The sequence below is a fragment of the Trematosphaeria pertusa genome (assembly GCF_010094035.1).
Source record: "Trematosphaeria pertusa strain CBS 122368 unplaced genomic scaffold BU26scaffold_1, whole genome shotgun sequence".
Classification (NCBI taxonomy): domain Eukaryota; kingdom Fungi; phylum Ascomycota; class Dothideomycetes; order Pleosporales; family Trematosphaeriaceae; genus Trematosphaeria; species Trematosphaeria pertusa.
Window position 1 is genome coordinate 858,663 of NW_022987212.1, and position 18,575 is coordinate 877,237.

The 18,575-nt window shown below is 54.9% G+C and overlaps 6 protein-coding genes across 6 annotated transcripts; 1 reads left to right on the plus strand and 5 right to left on the minus strand.

The window, feature by feature from the left end:
* Positions 1–327: 327 nt before the first annotated feature.
* BU26DRAFT_8709 (uncharacterized protein) lies at positions 328–4,149 on the minus strand. The gene is made up of 4 exons (XM_033836429.1): positions 2,328–4,149; positions 1,787–2,276; positions 985–1,737; positions 328–926 (listed from the first exon to the last, which is right to left on the minus strand). Exons 1-4 carry the CDS (start codon positions 3,913–3,915, stop codon positions 365–367), a joined length of 3,393 nt encoding a protein of 1,130 aa, XP_033690812.1. The 5' UTR covers positions 3,916–4,149; the 3' UTR covers positions 328–364.
* Positions 4,150–7,992: 3,843 nt separating this feature from the next.
* BU26DRAFT_573582 (uncharacterized protein) lies at positions 7,993–10,341 on the minus strand. The gene has a single exon (XM_033834304.1). It carries the CDS (start codon positions 10,109–10,111, stop codon positions 8,042–8,044), a length of 2,070 nt encoding a protein of 689 aa, XP_033690813.1. The 5' UTR covers positions 10,112–10,341; the 3' UTR covers positions 7,993–8,041.
* Positions 10,342–11,032: 691 nt separating this feature from the next.
* Positions 11,033–13,062, minus strand: BU26DRAFT_512765 (S-adenosyl-L-methionine-dependent methyltransferase). The gene has a single exon (XM_033827462.1). The coding sequence runs from the start codon at positions 12,990–12,992 to the stop codon at positions 11,313–11,315; it is 1,680 nt and encodes a 559-aa protein (XP_033690814.1). The 5' UTR covers positions 12,993–13,062; the 3' UTR covers positions 11,033–11,312.
* Positions 13,063–13,196: 134 nt separating this feature from the next.
* BU26DRAFT_471676 (37S ribosomal protein-like protein S5) lies at positions 13,197–14,753 on the plus strand. Its single transcript, XM_033825394.1, has 2 exons — positions 13,197–14,334; positions 14,389–14,753. The coding sequence occupies exons 1-2, from the start codon at positions 13,272–13,274 to the stop codon at positions 14,607–14,609; spliced, it is 1,284 nt and encodes a 427-aa protein (XP_033690815.1). The 5' UTR covers positions 13,197–13,271; the 3' UTR covers positions 14,610–14,753.
* Positions 14,754–14,900: 147 nt separating this feature from the next.
* Positions 14,901–15,583, minus strand: BU26DRAFT_573584 (uncharacterized protein; the record flags this gene model as incomplete). The annotated part of the gene is made up of 2 exons (XM_033834305.1): positions 15,203–15,583; positions 14,901–15,110 (listed from the first exon to the last, which is right to left on the minus strand). The coding sequence occupies exons 1-2, from the start codon at positions 15,353–15,355 to the stop codon at positions 14,901–14,903; spliced, it is 363 nt and encodes a 120-aa protein (XP_033690816.1). The 5' UTR covers positions 15,356–15,583.
* A 500-nt stretch (positions 15,584–16,083) lies between these two features.
* BU26DRAFT_8995 (serine/threonine-protein kinase-like protein nrc-2) lies at positions 16,084–18,547 on the minus strand. The gene is made up of 4 exons (XM_033836468.1): positions 17,394–18,547; positions 17,048–17,347; positions 16,619–17,000; positions 16,084–16,569 (listed from the first exon to the last, which is right to left on the minus strand). The coding sequence occupies exons 1-4, from the start codon at positions 18,268–18,270 to the stop codon at positions 16,179–16,181; spliced, it is 1,950 nt and encodes a 649-aa protein (XP_033690817.1). The 5' UTR covers positions 18,271–18,547; the 3' UTR covers positions 16,084–16,178.
* Positions 18,548–18,575: the final 28 nt, after the last annotated feature.

Below are 18,575 nucleotides of genomic sequence, written 5' to 3' on the forward strand. Positions count from 1 at the left end.
TAATCTGTGGAAAGAAAAATGCATGAAGACGCCCGCCACAATGCCATTTCCTGCACCGAGACCGGGTTTCCCAAGTTCAGGTATCTTTCGTCCGAAAATCTGTCATGGGAACATAAGAAAACCCGAGGCCCGTCACCTGCTCAAAGGTCTATTTTGTCGGAAGGAAAGGAAGATGCAGCCCCTGTGCCATGTACCAACGCCGAAGTGAAACTTTTATTCGAAGAAACACGCCCTAACAGTTGCCCAGCGGATAAGGAAATTAGGGGCAACATAGTCGCCGCTGACCGATAGAGCAGCCAAGGAGTCGTATATGGGTACACATCGAGGCAAAAAGTCGAACTCGTAAGGATTGAAACCCGCAGCTTCATTCCAGTGAAGCCTTAAGCTCGGCATCCAGAAAGTCTCCTATGCGCCGTCGATTCCGGGGGTCGAGGGCACCGTTGCGTAAAGCTGACCGCAGTTGTTTGAAAGCCGGACGTCGATGCTCGTTCTCCGATCGGACAAGGTCGACATAATCGCGAGCGACGCGTTCCCGTATTAGATTCTGAGATGATAACAACGACTCTCCGTAGAACTTGATCAAATTCGTCAAGCCAACTTCCGACATGTGGGTGGCATCTTCGAAAGCGAAATGGCGGAATTCGTCGTACATTCGGGAGTTGAAATTCCGTATGAGAAAATGAGACCAAAATTGGTATAATACGTCCATATCATAGGGGCAAGAACCAGGGGGCATACTCTGGCGCTGCTGCAGCGCCTTCGATCGAAGGTGGTGATAGGATTCATGCGAAGAATCGGAGGGGAGGGAAGAAACAGGCGCATCTTTGTTGTCTTTGACCCAATAGAGGCGAACAGGACTCGTCGTGGAAGAAGGCGCAGAGGGGCTCAAAGCTCTCCGGCTTTGATCTTTGGCTTTGCTCTCAACACTATCCTTGGCATCAGCGGGAGATCCTCCAGCAACCACGTTCGCCGCCCAAGGCTTACCCCTGTGAAGGACCAGTGCCGTTGACCCGCAGTCTCTCTTGGTGGCCGGTCAACCTCTCAGACTCGTCCGACATGCCGCTCCTACTATCGATAGAGCCATTAGAAAAGGTTCTGGAAGCAGAAGGTGGCAAGGCGGGCGGCTGAGACTGGTCTTGTTTTCGAACAACGACAGTCAAGCTCTCGACTTGCTCGTCAAAAAATGAATCGGGTTCGCCACTCACAGCCTTTGTCGAATCGTCGATAGGGTAGCCATTCAGACCTTCGGTGTTGGTACCGTTAGGGAGACTATCGGCCGGGGTGGCAGCGCCGTGCTGGGAAGCACCAGGATGGAACCCGTTCACCGACGCATACGGCCCATCGTTTCCGAAGGGAGCTGTAGCGGTTGGGGAAGTTGCAGGCATGTCGGGATACCTAGGCAAGCCATTCTGATCAAAGCCCTGAGGGTGGGGAATCGGTGGGTTGTACAACTCCTCAGGTCCATCATTCTGCACAGAAGGATCACGCTCGGACATTACAAGGACCCACTGCTCCCACCCCTCTCGACGGCGGAGTCTGTCTTTGCCGTCGTGGCCGATGCGGAATTCGATCAGCCTTGACTGGTAACAGACCAGCTTGATGAGCTCCATGTCAGTGGTGAGCTGCTTGATCCGGTTGAAATCAGCAATCACACTGAGGAAGACGAAGCCCTTAGAATCCATGTGCTTGCGCAGAAAGATATCCTTGCAGAGATTCTCCACAGAAAAGTAGTACTCCCTACGCAGTGTTAGAATAAGAAGTATCCTAGTAGGCATGCGATGCTTACAGCTGGGTCGTCACCATGGAGAACAGCGTGTAATGATCCACCCCAAACGGACTGTACGGTGCAGCAGTCAAAGGCTGCATCACCGGATAGTCATACATGTTTCCCATGTATGTATGGATAGGGGCTAGCTGTTGATGTCCACCGTGGTAGCCAGGGACTCGATACATACTGTCGGTGGTGACAGACTGGGAGCGTGGACCGTTGCCCCTGTACCTACCGGGAGGTGGAGGGAAGTAGGCATTCTGTTCCGGATTGAACGAGGTCGGCGAGAGCGGTCCAGGGAACGTAGACGAAGGTTTCAGAGGCGCCACGTGACCGTTAGCAAACTGCTGACCGTTCTGATAATTCCCGCGACCACCGCGACCACCGCCACGGCCCCGTTCGCGACTAGAGAAGGAGCTGAACCGACGATCGTTCAGCCCTTGCTTCGACTGTGAAGAAGTCTGACCATCTGGAAATATCGACGCTAGACGTTCACCGTCCTCGGGACCTGTCCTTGTTAGCCGCGGTACGGTATAGGGCGCGTTGTATGGTTACCCACCCTCTGTTTGCGTAGAAACGGAGGTCCGTCGATCGTTCGGAACACCGTTCTCCTTCGTCGGAGAAACAAGCTCACTATCTTTTCTCCTGTCTCCTTGACTAGGAATCTCACCTCTCCTGCCTTTGTTCGGTCGGCCAGAGGGATACTGCCGCGGGAACGTGTTGTTCTGTCCCGAGATGTGTGAGCTAGCGCCCGGTTCGGTCATAACAGAAGCTCGTCTGGATGGCGCGTCTGCCTCGGATGCTGCGGCTCTCGAGGATTTCTCCCCAGAGAGAGCTGGTGCCTTATCTTTCAAATTCAGCGAACCAGCGCTAACGGTTCGCTTCTCTTTCGGAGAAGCATCCCGAGCAGAGCCATCCGGACGCCCACGTCTCGGCTGTTCGCCATTAGGCAAAGCAGCTGTCGCAGACCCATCTTTCTCAGAGCTGAAAACAGCAGCTCGTCCGCCACTCTGCGCTCCTCCGCGGCCCATCCCTCTGCCACCTCTTCGTGATGCGCCATTGGGTAACGGGGTATTGAATATCACATTGGGTGTTATCGCCATGTTAACCCATTCCTTCTTGCCGCCGGACTTGGTCGAGGAGCCGTCCTTGCGCTCCTTGTCGCTCTGCCCAGTTTTCTCCTGTGCCTTTTTCCGATTTTCATCAAGGGCAGTCTCTGGAGTCGGCCATGCTTCTTGGTCACGGTCTGGTGGCAGGGGTAGAACACTCTGGGCCGGCTTTGCCTCCTTCTCCTGTGGTCGGCCTTTCTGTGCTTTCTTAGACCTGTCTGGTTCGGCATCCGCTTTTGCATCCTTTCTAGCCTGGATCGCCTTCTCTTCTTCACGACCTTTCGGTCTGCTCTCGTAGGTGACAGCCTTCGCTTTACCGTCAGTGCTGTCCGCGGCTGCAGCCCCTTGGACCTGCTTAGCCATGGGCCCTTGAGGTCCTTGTGGTAGCCCGTTCGGGAGTGCTGCAACGGGAGCGGCCGCCGCTGGTTTCGCAGTGTTCGGCTTCTGCACCGCCTTGGCCTTAGCTTCTTCAGCTCGCTGCTTCCATATGTTGACCACCGGAACGGGTGCCTCTTGCAGAGGCTTTGGTGGAGTGCTATCAGCATTCTTGCCCTTGCCCTTCTCTGACGTCTTCTCAGTCGGCTCCGCCGACTTGTCAACAGACGTAGAGGCCTGGGACTTATTCTCCCAAGTCGAGTCGGAAGACGTGTTCGGTATTGACGAAACATCATCATCTTTCGTGACCGTCGAAGCAGACGAAGCACCCAAGTCGGGGGATGATACGATAGAAGTCGTGGATGGCTGAGAAGCCGTGCTCTGTTTCGGTGCGGAAGGCGGCGGTTGCGTGCGAGGCTCTCGTGCGTTCGATAACTTCTCTGGGCGGCTGTCATTCGCCTCGGCATCATCAGCCCAGCTCATCACAGCTGCGGCGGGCGCATTAGTCGGTAGGGATTGTGCTTCCTTAGCCGGGGTCACTGAGCCGGAGGATGGCTTGCTGGGGACAGAGGGTGTCGTCGACAGACCCTTCGCGGCTTGGGCATATGAGAAAGGCGCTGGGGCAGCGACATCGCCGCCCGTTCGGCGAGGTGCTGTTGCCATAGTTTCTTCAGACTCTGCGTTCCAGCAGAGATTAGAAATCGACGAAGGATTTGGTCGGCGATGGTGATCCCCTATGGGAGCACTCGAAAAGGTGGGCCAATGCAGGTGCAGTTGCCGCTATGTCCGGAGAGGTTCACTGGTTAACCTCTCCGCACGTCGTGTCCTCGGATTCCACCAAGGCCTGGCTCTCGGTGCTTTCAGTCGGCTGAGGGGGCACAGCTACGCGGAGCTTGTGTAAATGTTTGCGGCGAAATCGAGTGGCGTGAGTGGCACACAGAGGCAGTAGTTGGTGGGCGAAGCAAAATTCCGTGCGGGAAGATGTTCGACTAGGGTCCGTGGAGGCCGTGAGGCGGATGCACAGGGCTACGCCAACAGTTAGCGAGCGTCGACACCAAAAGCAAGCACTAGAAACGGGCGCCGTGCAGTCGAGTGAGCTGCGGGTAGTGCGCGAGCGTGGGTGGTGGGCGTTCGAGCGGCAGAGGTCACAGGCGCAGCCGGACGAGGGAATGCTGCGGCGTGCGGCGGCGGCGGCGATGGATGGAGGAAGCGGGAGCGCGGCAGGGGGAAGCTCGCAGACGCACCGGGGCAGTTGGCACAGGCGTGGAGGCGCTGGGCAGATGCGGGTGCGAGCTCGAGGCCGGTCGTGGGCGCAAAGAAATGGGGTGCTGGAGCAAGCGTGCGGCCTGCGTCGGCGATGGCGTGGGCGAGACTGACCTCTTGGACGTGTCCGTGAAGACCGTCTGGCTGCCGTCGACTGCGGACGAGCAATGGAAGCGCAGATGCAGCCGTGACGAGCTCCACCGAGCGTGGGCGACGGGATATGGGCGGGCACAAGGGTAGCGGTGCGGCGGGCTCGTGCCTGGAGGGTGGACGTCACAGCTGCTCTGGCGTACAAGCGACGGCGAAGAAGAGGCGGTGGCAGCGACTCGAAACGGTCGTGGCGGACTGTGTCGAGGCTCGCCGGGGCCGGGAGGCGATTTTGAACGGGCGTGTGTGGGAGAGACGGGGTGGGAGGGGAGAGGAGGAGGGTCAGTTCAAGCGCGAAAAAAACTCGATGAGGTGCCCGAGTTAAGCCCACTGCTGGCCCGCATTTCGGCTGCTTTTCACTAGACACCACCGACTGCCCGAGGGAAGCGCTGCACATAAAACCCCTCCCAGCGCCCCGCCGGCCTCCGCGTGCTGCCTTCGTCTGCATTTGCGCTGCTGCTGCTGCCTTTTGCGAGCCGGCAATGGCTCGCCTCGCTGGAGTGCATCGTCAACCATCACCACCATCATAATGAGCCATGCCGCGCCGCATCGGCGACGCCTCTCCGCCCCGACAGCCTTCGCTGTCTGTCCGGCTGCCTTTTGATGTCAAGGCTGCATGACCTGGCACCAGGACTTGTGCACAGCGGCGATATTGGCGCCGTCTGCATGGCCGTTTTAATTCCTCCATCGCTGCTGCGGAAGCCACCCAACAACGCCCCCGGAAGAACGGGATTGACCCATTGAGGTCCCGGAGACTGCCGAGCACGCGGATAAGATATCGAACCACCTCTAATTGCTATAAGATACACGGGGCCGTGCTCCAGAGAAGCGTGCGGTGCTCGCTTTCTCGGCACAGCGCAACACGTGCCCGCTCGTCTTCACGCATGCTGTCCGGCTTCGCAAGATTGCACGCTGCTTGGTCTTACGCATCTGCCGGCAGTACCATGATAGCTAGTCTGCAGAGTGCAGGCAGTCAAGCTATTGTCATCAAGCTCGTCTACGTTGTTGGCTCCTCCCATCCCCGTCCGGTCCACCGTGGGACCTCCTGTGTAAGCAGACGCCACACTTCTCTCCCCTTCCCCTCACGACACGCTTCTTTGTCGCCAACGCTGGAAAACCGGCAATCTCGCAATCGGATCTGCGTCACGACCGAACCTGAGCCTAGGATCGCAGAGCGGCTTGCCTAAAACATAAGCCGTTTCGATGCACATGGCAAGGCTGCCCAGCCTCAACGTCCCTACCTTCTCCAAGATCAATCATTCGAAGCAATTAATAGCACGGCTAAGAGTGCACGTCACTCATGCTGATGTTGGACGCGATTACCTTCAGCTTTCAGCCCAGGCTGAAGTAGCCCAGGGAAGGGGTTGACCCACCGGCTGGTATTCTGGAGCCATCCCCTCGCCCCTAGCCACTTCCGCCGTGCATCTATCGTCAGGCTCCTCCTTTCAGACTTCAGCGCGGTCATGAATATCTTTCCACAAACGGCGTTCAGCTCCATCAGCATCGACCTTGTCCACCCTCATTTTCCAGCCTGTCAAGCTACCCCAGTACCCCAGAGAACACAGTTTCCCTCCTTCCATAATCACGGAAGATGACGCCGTGTCTGTATCACACTGCAGCCTGGAAAGTTCAATGTTACAGCAGGCCAAGCATGCAGTCGGACCCTCCTTAGCCACAGCAAACCCGATGCACGAGACTCAGCCTCAGATCCGATCCACTCACTCCCGGCAAAACCACCACGCGTCACACGTTGTCGCGCGCCGGCCCGCGAACTGTCTCATACCAGCCACACCCCAAAAATAACATATCAACGTCTTTCCGTCGTGGCCCTTAGCCATACGAATACGCTGTTTGCTTGGTATTGTCTTTTAGGAGCTCCCGACGTCACCTCATTCATCCGCCCGCTTGCAGGCCACCCGTCCACGAACTTGCGTATCGTAGGCCTGGCTAAATGGGACTAGGGTTGCAAACAATATATCGGTACATATACAGGTACGTCTGTAGCCTATCAATCCCGCCGCTTGGGTACCTGCGAGCATCGCTCTGGATTTCACCCACTACCCTTAAATTTCACCTCACATAGAATTTCCGTGCTAGCGGCGCTGTTGCCCAGAAGTAGCAGCTTGCTTTCTAGAATCCATCTATTCGCGCCGCTTCTACCCTTCGCATGCCGCTCCATATTGATTTGCATGCTCATTCAAGACGACGAGACGAGGCTACCCTCCAAGAATACGCTCGCACGCATATTGCATCGAGCCGTCGGATATACCGCGCTCTCCTACCGACCCTGATTGCTCCCCAGAGTATTCGCGCGGACCACACCTCCCGATCCCCACCAACGACAGCAGCTCTCTCATCACAAAACTTTTTCTCAGACCCCTGCTATACGTACCTGGATAACGGCTGCACATGACAGCGTCTGGCCTGTCTCGCCACTCTATCGAACCCTTCCCGAAGCCGCTGATCGCGGCACTCACACTTTACGAGCCTGCATCCCCGGAACGCTGCAATATAGGAGCGCCACCCCGTCCCTATTTTAGGGACTAGAGGAAGACTAGACCCGGCGTCATTCGTAAGCACTATCGAGCTTGCTAACGGTTTTGCAGACGGAAGGATGCCGTACCCCACGGGGTACTCGGAGCTTTATGTGCGGCGCCGGTTGTGGCTGGCTTTGGTCCCATGGACCTCAATGTTTTGCGCGCGATAAGGTAATCTTGTCGTGCTATTGAACTCTAGATGCAGAGTACAAGATGCCCCACCGTGAAAACGGCTATTGCTATTGTAAGGGGAGAAACACAGGCCACACGGTCGTCTCCACTGGTCCTCTGCGATTAGTAGCCAAGGTAACGAGTACACCTCCACTGTCGCACATGGTCCGCCCGCACAAGCCTAGAACCACCACGACCTCGGCGTCAGAAGACCTCAGGAGGTAGGCGAGTCTTGCGACACTCCTCTAGCTATTCATCCACTACAGCAGATCATCCGGTCAATTGTTATTCATAAAGAATACCCTGTCAATTGATTTTACGCCTTTTCATTTTGTACAACCGCACCCACGAACCTCGAGACTCCATCTGTCGACGTCGAGCAGTAAGGATTGCATCATGCTCTTGTGGGGATTGTGCGGTATAGTATCACAGTATGCTCTCGCGCGTCTGTTATGTAGAAGAACGGTCGGAACTAGTCCAGACTGCTGTGATATGGGCTGCAAGCGTGTACTGGTGAAAGAATCGAATTGCAAATGGAAGGCTGGACTGTTAATCAGGCAGAAGAAACGCTGAAAGCCTGTTGCGGCTTCATGTGGAATTACTAGTGATAATATAGCTCCCCTAATCCTCTACGAGTCCCCAGAAGAAATGCCGAAAACCCCGTCGCGACTTCATGTGGAATTAGCCCCAATGACATAGCTCCCCTCATCCTCTACGAGTCCCACGAATTTCCTCTTTAGCCCTCTGTGTTCGAATAGCTTTCTCACACCACGATCCGTCCTCGTCTTCGCAACATCCCAAACCCAATCTTGTTCCTCCATCTGAAGCTGTGCCACAGTGTTCCATGCGCCCCCAAGGATACCCCTCCTACCACCGCTGTAGAAGTACAACGTTATCACGGCCAACATCAAACCCAAGTGTACCATGATAAGGCCAGAAACGGCGTAGTATCCGCGCCAAGCGGCTGGTCGCAGCGCCGGTACGAACGAGCGTGTCATCGCGGTATCCGGGAGGTCAAAATCCACGAGATGGTTGTAGTAGGATATACCATATACCATGAGCTCGTAGGCCTGAATGGCGAGAGCAGGATGACCAGTGTCCTTTAGGATGTCGGCGACGACGGCGGCCTGGGAACGTTCGGCAAAAGCATCTCCTATGAAGGGGCAGAACTGGCATATTGCCAGTGAATAGTTGCTTTGGTGCCATGAGGCGAAGGCAGTGTTGGCGAAGAGGAATAGTGAGGCGGGATGGTCGCGGACTGTCTGAGAGATTTCAAGCGGGCTGTATGAGTCCAAGTTCATGATACCCCGATCGTGGAGCGGCCACGCGACTCTCGTCGCGCCGAGTTGTCGTCGAATGTTGAATGTATCAAAGGCGTGGTTGGAAATATCCCATTGAATTTCCGGCTCGGTGATATTCCTCGGCCTGGATGCTCTGACGTTCATCTGGAAATCGCGGTAGACAGACATGCAGGCACTAATGACGAAAGTGACGTTGGCGGTCTTGTTTTTCATGACGGTCCATTCTGAGTCCGAATAGTCCGGAAGAGAGACGTGCGGATCGGTGACGTTAATCACTAGATACACTGCATTCGCGTCTCTGTTGTTGTCGAATGGTATCGTATTGGCAAGCGCGGTCTCGCTGAATAGGAAGTCACTCTTGAATACAGGAACTCTATCGTTGAAATCCGCGTCGTACAACGAACAAAAGGTGAGATGCCACTCGGGGACGCCCGTACCGCCGGTATTAGCTTTTGGGACGAGGCAATCAAGTTTGACGCTGTCATTGCTGACGAACGCAGACTCCTTGATGCTACCATCTAGCCAGGCTATACCTTTTAGGTGGTACCCCATATCCATGTTCCCGTCGCGCACGATCTCCATGTCCAGTTTCGGCTTCCCGCATATTGTCCTCATGGCAGTGAGCGATGTTGGGCCCGAAAAGTTCCTCAAGTTCGACCGGATGGTCTGAGACATTATTGGCAAGAATGCCCGGAGCACAACGCCTGTATCGTGGATGCCAGTCATATTGACAGGGCCTTCAGCCATTGCTTCTGCGAAGGCGGGGAATCGCTCAGGCCTACGCATCCAAAGGTCCCACTCGTTCTCGTAGTGCCTAAAGTTGTATCCTGGCCCAGATGTATTCTTTCCGATGTAGAGTGACATTGATTCTTCGTTCCCGGGCAACATTCCTATTTCGAGATCGGAAAGCAGCGCTGTCGATGTGATATTGGTCAGGGAAGCGGTAAGGGCGACTGTAAGCACAAGGACTCCCGCAATAGGAAATGGACCGAGCCGGCGAAATGGCCAGAGAAGTGGCAGAGCCAGTGATGAAGGCCCAGCATTTGCAAACCGTAGTAGCGACACAGGGGCGGAGCTAGCTATAGGCACCTCATGCCACTGCAACGCTAACATGGCAAGCATACTTGTGCTCACGATAGCTTGAGCAGAGATGGACGTCCGAATGGCAAGTGCGGTGAGCGTAACGCACCGAGTTGCCCAGCCTGTTATCATGATCTGGCGCCATCCTTCGTTCGTGCTGTTGCCCGACCAGAGGAATGATATGAAGCCGAAGGACCCGAGAATGCATGCTGTTCCGAGGATGATTGTACAGATGCTGTAGGATCCTACTCTTTCCAATATACCTGGAAGCCGCAGCTCCCCTTCGGTGGGTGAATCCGTATCATGCGAGTGTTGAATGAGTTGCTTTAGGAGCGATTCATGACTGCCCCGGCTCGACATAGCATTTGACGGATCTCTTTGGGCATGAATCGGGGCGAAGTGCTGTTGTGAAGTCTTGTCAAGGGGGTATCGATGATATCCCCTCTCTTTATCATTCCCTCGAAAAAGCAAGGCTACGTCCTCAAGGCTACGCCTTCAAAGCTACGCCTTCGAAGCTACGCCTTCAACTCTGTGGCACCGTGGCGCTCTAGATCAGGCCACACTCGCCAGAATGGGTACCACTTAACCGAGAAGTCTATTAATATGTGGCTCTGCCTCCACAACATGGCTGGAGAAGTCCAATAAGCCCCCGGAATTAACTCTAGATCAGCTGAGGCCAAGCCTTCGTTTTCGAGCGTCCGTCTAGCCTTGCTATTGAAAAAGCAAATACTAATTGCGAACGGTCCTGTGCGGCATATGAGATGACTGACGAGTGGGGTGACTGTAGGAAGGACGCACAAAAGACAGCAAGCGCATTTGGAAACGAGTAGGGTGATGGAAGGAGCCACGGAGGATATCCAATGATTGAACGTACCTAGCATAGTAATTGCGAGTAATCCGTTACTTGGTTCAAGTGGGAGATTAGGCTCTACCGGAAACACTTGGGCTACGATAAAACCGCCGGGGTTTTCATAGCGCTTATCCTTCAATTCAAAGTCGCCCCATGGGTAAAGTCAAGGACTCTGAATTGAAGGATGGCGTGAACTTTTGCAACTTTTTTCTTATTCGCGGGTTCGAGCCAGAGCTTTTGCTACTTTTTGCTTCTTCACGAGTCCGAGCCTGAGATCTGACGTGAAGACGGGCGAAGCCTATCTCAACGCGGGCCAAGCGCGCGACGCCACAGTTCGAGCGCGAAAGCTAGAGAGTAGCTAGTAGAATATAATTACTTAGCTCTACAACTACTTTAAGTTTACCCGCTCGAAGCGGCCTTCAGTGATGAGCTCCTGCGTGATGTTTTCCGTGATATCTTGCGGGACTTCGTCGATGCCTGAGTCTCCGAATCAGATACAGCCGGTTCCACCTGGCAAGCTGCAAAGACGGAGCCCAATTGTCCTGCAGACGGTCTGCTTCTTCAAAGCTTATCAAATGCCGTCGTCCTGGCGAAAATGGTTACTGTTGCTAGGTCGGCGTTCATGAACAGCTGACCGGCTCGACTGCATTCTTGAGCATGATGCATGTCTTCATTTTATAGTTGCCATCGTCTCCCAAATTGTGCGCCTTTTCAATGCAGCTCATTGCTCTGCTTCCGCCGCAGCACTGCCACACCTTCCACATGGCCCGTCTGCGGGAAGAAGTCAAAGCCCCTAATGCTCTCAATCTCATAGCACCCCTCTCCCACTCCAAAGCCACCATCAACGCCCTTCATCCCACCCACTAACACTCCCACGTCCCTGGCCTGCGTATGCACATTGCAGCTCACATACACAATCCTTGCAGGACCATACCTCAGTAACTGCTGTAGAAAAGACTCATCGCATCCCTTCCTTGGTGGATCGATCATGACCACCGTCTCAGAGGCAAGCGATTCAATTTCAGAGAAGAGCCCGGAAGCATCTGCGGCGATGAATTTTGCTGATGAAGATGACAGGTTATTGACCTTCGCGTTGCGGGTTGCGGATTTGATGGAGGAGGACGAGATGTCGACGCCGAGGGAGGATTTGAATAGAGAGGAGAGCGTTATGGTGAAGAGACCGGAGCCGGAGTACGCGTCTATCAGATGGGCGATCTTGTGGTCAGAGGATGCAGCAGGCAGAATATGGTCGCGGATGTACTGTGTGAAGACCGGAAGGATAGAGTTGTTGTTCTGGAAGAAAGAGCCTGCTGGATTGACAAATTGGAACTCGTCGATGTACTCCGTGGTTTTGGCGTTGGGATCCGTGACGCACGTCTTTCTGTGGATGTGTTCACCTCTGTCTTCGATAACAGCGTCTGAGTCGTCCTCTTTCGCAGGATCATACTCTGATTTCGGGATGCGTTGTGTGCTTTCTCTCAGGAGCAATGTAGCACCCTTGTGGTATTTACTGATCTCATTCGCGACACGTTTCCGTTCCCTCTCGTTCCCTTTTCGCACTGCATCCGTGCCAATGGGGCAGTCTTCGATGTCGATAGTAGAACGGGTGCCTTTTTTCATGAATCCGATTGGAGGAACATCTTTGAAGCTGCGCTTAATGCCGTTCCTTCCATCACTTCTGCGAGAGTCCGGCGGCCCGTCGAAATGTGGGGTGAGTTTCGTACGGTATCCATACTGGAGAGGAGATCCGATAGTGTCCCCTATCGCGGGTATGAGCTCCGGCGGAAGGTTCGAGAAGTTCTTGTAGGCTTTCTCGACAATGGATTTCTTATGCGCAAGCTGGAAGTCGTATGGGAGCATCTGGAATTGGCACCCCGAGCAGCTGGCGAAGTAGGGACATCTGACTAGCGACTGATCGCGGTGCGGAGAAGGTTTTTTGACTTTAACGAAGTCCGCCATAGAGTACTTTTCCTTCCCGAAGTGTTTGAATACCTTCGCGGTGACCATGTCTCCGGGTGCTGTGAACGGGATAACATAGACCCGATCCGAGCTTGAGCCATCCTGGAAACCTAGGCCATCGCCAGTCGATGAGATTTCCTTAATCGTAACTTCGATTTCAGAGAACTTCTCCGGAAGTTTTGCAGCCTCTTCTTCGCCAGCTCTTTCCAGGTTGAAGGATTTCAACAGCGTGGTTACATCCTCCAATAGAACCTCTTCATTACTCCCATTTGTCTTCAAGATCTGGCTGCTATCGCCATGACCCTTCCTCATCCTCTTATTCTTGAATCTGTAACTTCCTCGTGGCTCTTCCTCGCTCCTTAATGGCGTCTCGGGCTGCCTCTTCTCGCCGAAGCTCTCGATAGGTGCCACATTCGCCGCAGAGGAAGCCATCCTGTATCGTGAAGTGCGGCGGCCACTGATCAACAGTGTCCGGAGCGCAGGCCGCAAGATTGAGGATATCATGTAGGGTCCTAAAAAGTTCGAGAGTTACGCACCAGAAAAGGGAAAGCTGTGATTCGCTAGCGCGGAATCTGCATCGCTTAGTCATTCATAATTTTCTCGAAGCTCGAACCTCAGACCATCCGATCGGCGGGACCAGTACGCGCATTCTCTCACTTCCCTTCATTGTGCGCCTTCAATTGGCCTTCTTTCGAGCGGTAAGAGGGCGCAATGAGCGTCTGCCGCTCCGTAAGATGTCTGTTCTCCGCAGTCTCCCTCCCTAAACCTTCATCCGCGCCGAAACGCTCCTTCCACGCTTCCGCCCCTCGAACAGCCCGTAGACGAAGACCACACTACCCCTCAATAAAGGCGGAAGATCTCAAGCTCCTCAATCAAGCCGCGGAGACCCAATACCCAAAATATGACACCTCCGAGACCGCTCTCCTTGCGAAACGCTACACCCCCGAGCAAATCGCCGCCATCAAAGCCGCGGAATCCGCAATCGACGCACGCGACGTGGTAACACAAGGCCAGAACAGAACAGACCCCTGGCTTCTTCCGTACGAAGACGACCTCGCAGAAGTTGATCCCGTAACCGACCATGCGCCCAAGCTCTCGCCCGAGGACATCCCGGGCAAGAAGACCTTTCGCGAAGCCAACGAGGTCGAGCGCGACGAGGCTATAGCCCGGATCGCAAATGAGAACCTGGCGAAGATGTATCCTGACGGTATACCCGAGGGCCAACTGAACCCCAAGCAAGAGCAACAGCTGCAGGAAGCAATGGAAGCCGCATTCACGCAAGCTGCGCTCGACCCGCGTGCAACATTTTACTCCGAGAATCCGGCAGCCGCTCAAGCGCTCGCCGACACGCGGCATTCCATCGTGCAGCCGGATCTGCCCCGTATCGACAACAGAATGGTGCGGCAAACCCGTCGCCTCTCCACTGAGGAGGCGGAAGATCCGCGGCAGAAACGGCTCCTACAGTACCTCGACTGGGACAAGCAAAAGCTGCGCACTATAAGGGTGAAGACGCTGGTGGTGCACAGTGTGACCAACCAGACGCGCATGGGCAAGATTCAATCGCTGTACTTTCTTACGATCGCAGGGAACCAGGATGGACTGTTGGGTGTAGGAGAGGGCAAGAGCGTGGAGCCGGAAGAAGGGCGGAAGCAGAGTGTCATGTCGGCAATCCGCAACATGCGGCCCATTCCAAGATATGAGAACAGGACGATATTTGGCGATTTGGAGAAGAAGGTTGGGGCCACAAAAGTGCAGTTGTTTGCGCGACCACCTGGTAAGACTATCTTAGGTTTCCCCTCATTCATGCAGGCCTCTAATACTAGGCTAGGTTTCGGTCTCCGCGTCCAGCATCTAATCTTCGAACTCGCTCGCGCCGCCGGCCTTCAGGACCTCGCTGCCCGCACACCGCGCTCACGGAACAAGATGAACGTCATCAAAGCCACATGGGAGGCTCTATGCAACCAGAAGCTACCAGATGAGATCGCAAGGGCGAGAGGGAAGAAGCTCGTCGATGCGAGGAAGGTGTACTATGGCGGAAGTGTACATTAAGAGTGTTAGGTCACTGTATGATACGAGGCGGATTCCGAAAGATGTACGTTGTATCATACGCATTCGCATTGGGCGGGAGCGCAGCATTGTAGAAAGCCCTTGTAGTATATCTCTACACATACTGAAATACTTGTTCATTGCATCATTCCATTTTGCTTTCTCCCTGGGGTATCATATGTAACCATGTCTGTCCGTAACTCGTCTCCAATGCCTGCCCTGCGCTCCGTCCTCAAACTAACCATGTTGATCATCCCCCCTCCCCCTCTAAACATATCCCACAGCCCCTCCCCTTCAAAGCACACTCCCCCTACTATCCCCCATCCCCACTCCCTCCCCACCACCCCCCGGCCCATCCTCCCGAATCTGCTGATTCAACACAATACTATACACGCTCGCCTTCAGCAGCGTAAACACCAGACTCGTTTTGCGCTCCAGTCCTCTTAGCGCGTCCAGGATCTCCGCGGACGGGTTGGCCGAGAGCTCGGACAGCAGCGTCGACATCTACCGCAAATACCGGGGTTAGCAAGCCGTAGGATAGGAAGGGAGGAGGAGGAGGAGGAGGAGGAGGAGAGGCAGAGAGAGGCGTAACGTACGTTGTTCAGATTGCCCAGGAGCCGTGCGTATTCGTCGAGCACTTCTTGCTCGAGCGGCGTGAGGGTTTCGGAGTCGTCTGTAGAGGCGCCGGTGGCGCCACTTTGCGAGGTTTGGGAGGCGGAGAGGTGCTGGGGTGGGGTGTCTGTTGCCATTGTGTGCAGGGCTTCTTGCGAGTGGGAGGGTGTACGCTGTTGTTCGTGGGGAACGCCAATTGTTTACTGCGATGGCGGGCGGGTGGGGATATGTTGTTGTTGGTCGTGCTGCGGGATGCGAAAGGGAGGAGGTTTTGTTGATTTAGTCTTATGGCTTGCGCTCGATTAAGAGAGGGAAGAACTGGCTATGTTCGTGCTTCAATCGGTGCGGTGGTGGGCGTTATATCTGATCCATGGATTGACACCGCGGGGAAGACGCGACATGGTTGGCTCGTGCACACTGCATATCTTGGCGCAGATCTTTCGGTTTCAGCTCAACGTCACATCGATACGCGACTGTACTACTAACTTGCTTGAAATGCTGTATATTGGAATACTGCCTCACATCCCCCTCCGCAGCAGATCTTGAAGCATGCCACCCTCCTCCACGTCCAAGCTGCCTCCGCACCCAGACATCCTACCATCCTCCCTCCTTCAAGTGAGTAAAGAAATGCTACCCAAAGCGCAACGTTTGAAAGCGCCGGAGCAATTTACAGTCAGACCGTTAAGAGCACCTGAGCAAGAGACTAATAGATCCCAACAGGCAAAGTCAGTGAGAAATACAAGACAAAAGTGTTATGCTCGAGACCCATAAAACGCCTATGCCTTGTGGAGAAACAGTGAGACAACCCCATTCTAACGAGACGAAGGAGTGGACAGGAGAACGCAGCAAACGCCCTCCCGACACCGAAAGAAGATGCAATGAGACCGCTCTTTTGAAAACGGCGAGAACTCGAAGCGCGATGACGCCGACCAAGGAAAGAACAGTGTTTGTGATGCTTTCCTATCGATGTGAATGAGTGTTTTGTAGTTCGAGATGGTCGAGGCTGTCGTTGTGCATGTCGTCGCCATCGTGGTGAAGGGTAACGCTGTTGAACTCTTCGAATGGGTCGGCAATTTCGCCCATGGGGGTAGCCAGACCGGAATCCAATGGCACGCCCTTCGCTTTCGCCGCGCTGATATCCACGCTCTGGCTCTCTTTTACGTTTCGGAAATTTGGCGTCTCGATCCCGTGGCCTTGGTTAGGGATAATCGGTGGCTTCATATGGCGAAGCAAAGCCCATTGCGTGGTGCGGAAGAAGGGGTGTGCCTTGACATCGGAGGCACCTGCGCGGGAGCCGAGACGGCGGAGCTCGTCCTTGATGAGGAGTTTGCGGATTAGTGATTTGCAGAGACTATAGCTTGTCAGCATTGCTCACGGAGAGACAGGCCATCAAAACATACTTTGAGACGGATGGTGCCCCAGAGCCTTCTGGGAAAGGTACGTCATCTCTCAGGATGTTGGCGAAGGTGGCGTTCCGGTTCTTGCCCTTGAAGGGTGTCGTCCCGTACAGCATCTCGTAAATGAGAATGCCCAAAGTCCACCAATCAACCGCGCTAGTATGACCACATCCTTTGATGACCTCTGGTGCAATGTACTCCTCAGTGCCCACAAACGAGTTTGTCCTAAAGTTCGCTATACACGACTTAGTGTCAATGGTCGGCAGGTTACTCGATGAAGCGCCATTGCGGCCAACGATCATGGTTGGGCGGCCTCCGGAATCAGACTGCTTGGACAAGTCAAAGTCTGACAACATGATATGGCCTGACTGATGAAGCAGGATGTCTACACTCGTCAGCGTCTGTGAGCAAGATCTTTGGGAATAGACGTACTCTCGGGCTTCAAGTCTCGGTAAATGAAACCCATAAGATGGAGGTACTCCAATGCAGCCGTTACTTCAGCTGCGTAGAACCGTGCTGCGTCTTCATCCACGCACTTGTTCGGCCGCGTTTGCAGAGCTCTGAAGAACTCTCCACCGCTACAGTATTCCATGCAGAGGTAGAGGTGGTCTTCTGACTGGAACGAGTGGTACAGCGTAACGATAAATGGATGGTTGCTGGTAGCCAAAATTTCCTGTTCGGCTAATGCGCGCTTGATTTTGTTCCGCTTGATCATCTCCTTCTTGCTCAAGACTATGTTCTGTCAGTATGGGCCGAGGAGTGACTGCTAGTTTCGTACCCTTCATGGCATACAGCCGGCTGGACTTCTTCTCGCGCACCAGATATACCTTGCCAACATCGCCCTTTCCGATCAGCTTGATCTTGTCAAAGCTGCCCGGGCCGACTTCCACGTTCCGGACCTTGATCGAATTGGAACTGTACGTTCTCCTAAAGGCTACTGCGTTGCGAATCTGGCCTGGCGAGGGAACACCTTTTACGGTGTCTACGGGTACGAGATGATTCGGATCAGGTGTCGTAGTTTCTACCATGCTCAATGTCGACGTATTTGGGTGATGGACCAGGGGCTGCTTTCCGAGCTCTGCAGTCTGCGGCCTTTCGGTGGATTTTCCTGACGAAAAGAGGCCTTGCGCGTTGGGAGCCGAGGCTACTCTTCGCAGCTTCCGGGCCAATTCCTCCTTTCCGGCTGTTGTAGCCTGGTCGTTTGCTCCACTGACAGCCTCTACTTTTGTGGTGGGGATCGGGGGTGTATCCGGCGGCGAGGGGGGGACGCTGCCTTCATTGTGATGACGCAGGGCGGGCGGGCCCTGGTGGATGAAGTACGGGTTCGCGTGTGCGGTAGGCGAAACGCCATCGTCTAGCGGATTGCCTTCGCTGGCTACGGTCTGGGAGCGGTTGCGGGTGATGTGCGGCAGGAACCTGGACTGGCGGAAAGACGACTTGGATTCGGGCTTGAGGGTGGAGCTGCCCTCGTCGGACGCTTTTCGGTCCTTGTTGTCGCTGCTGCCGCTATTGATGCGGAAGAAGTTCTTGATCTTCTGCGAGACCTGGCTGTTGGATCCGTTCACTTGCTTGTTCGAGGACAGCGGCAGGCCCGAGAAGGTCCTCTTCTCGGCGAAGGTCGAGTGGCTCGACGACGAGCTGAAGAGCTGGGTCATGGCGACGGCGGGGCGTGCTGGCGGCAGCTACGGGGTGCACGCTCTCGCCGGGGCGGGAGAGGTCAAGTAGTTGGATTGCGTGCGTGTCGCTGACGGATCAGTGGGCCATGGCCGCTTCGAGTGATGTCGGCGTCCAGGGTCTCTCGACTGTGGCTAGAGCGAGGGGCTCTGTTGCCGCGGCGTGCAAAGAATGTCGAGATGGCTGCGGTGCTGCGCGCAAACGGTGGCCGGCCGGGGAGGAATGCAGTGCTCGCACTCTCGTGGGCTGAGGAGAAGGGGAGGAGAGTTGATGCGGCTGCGGGCGT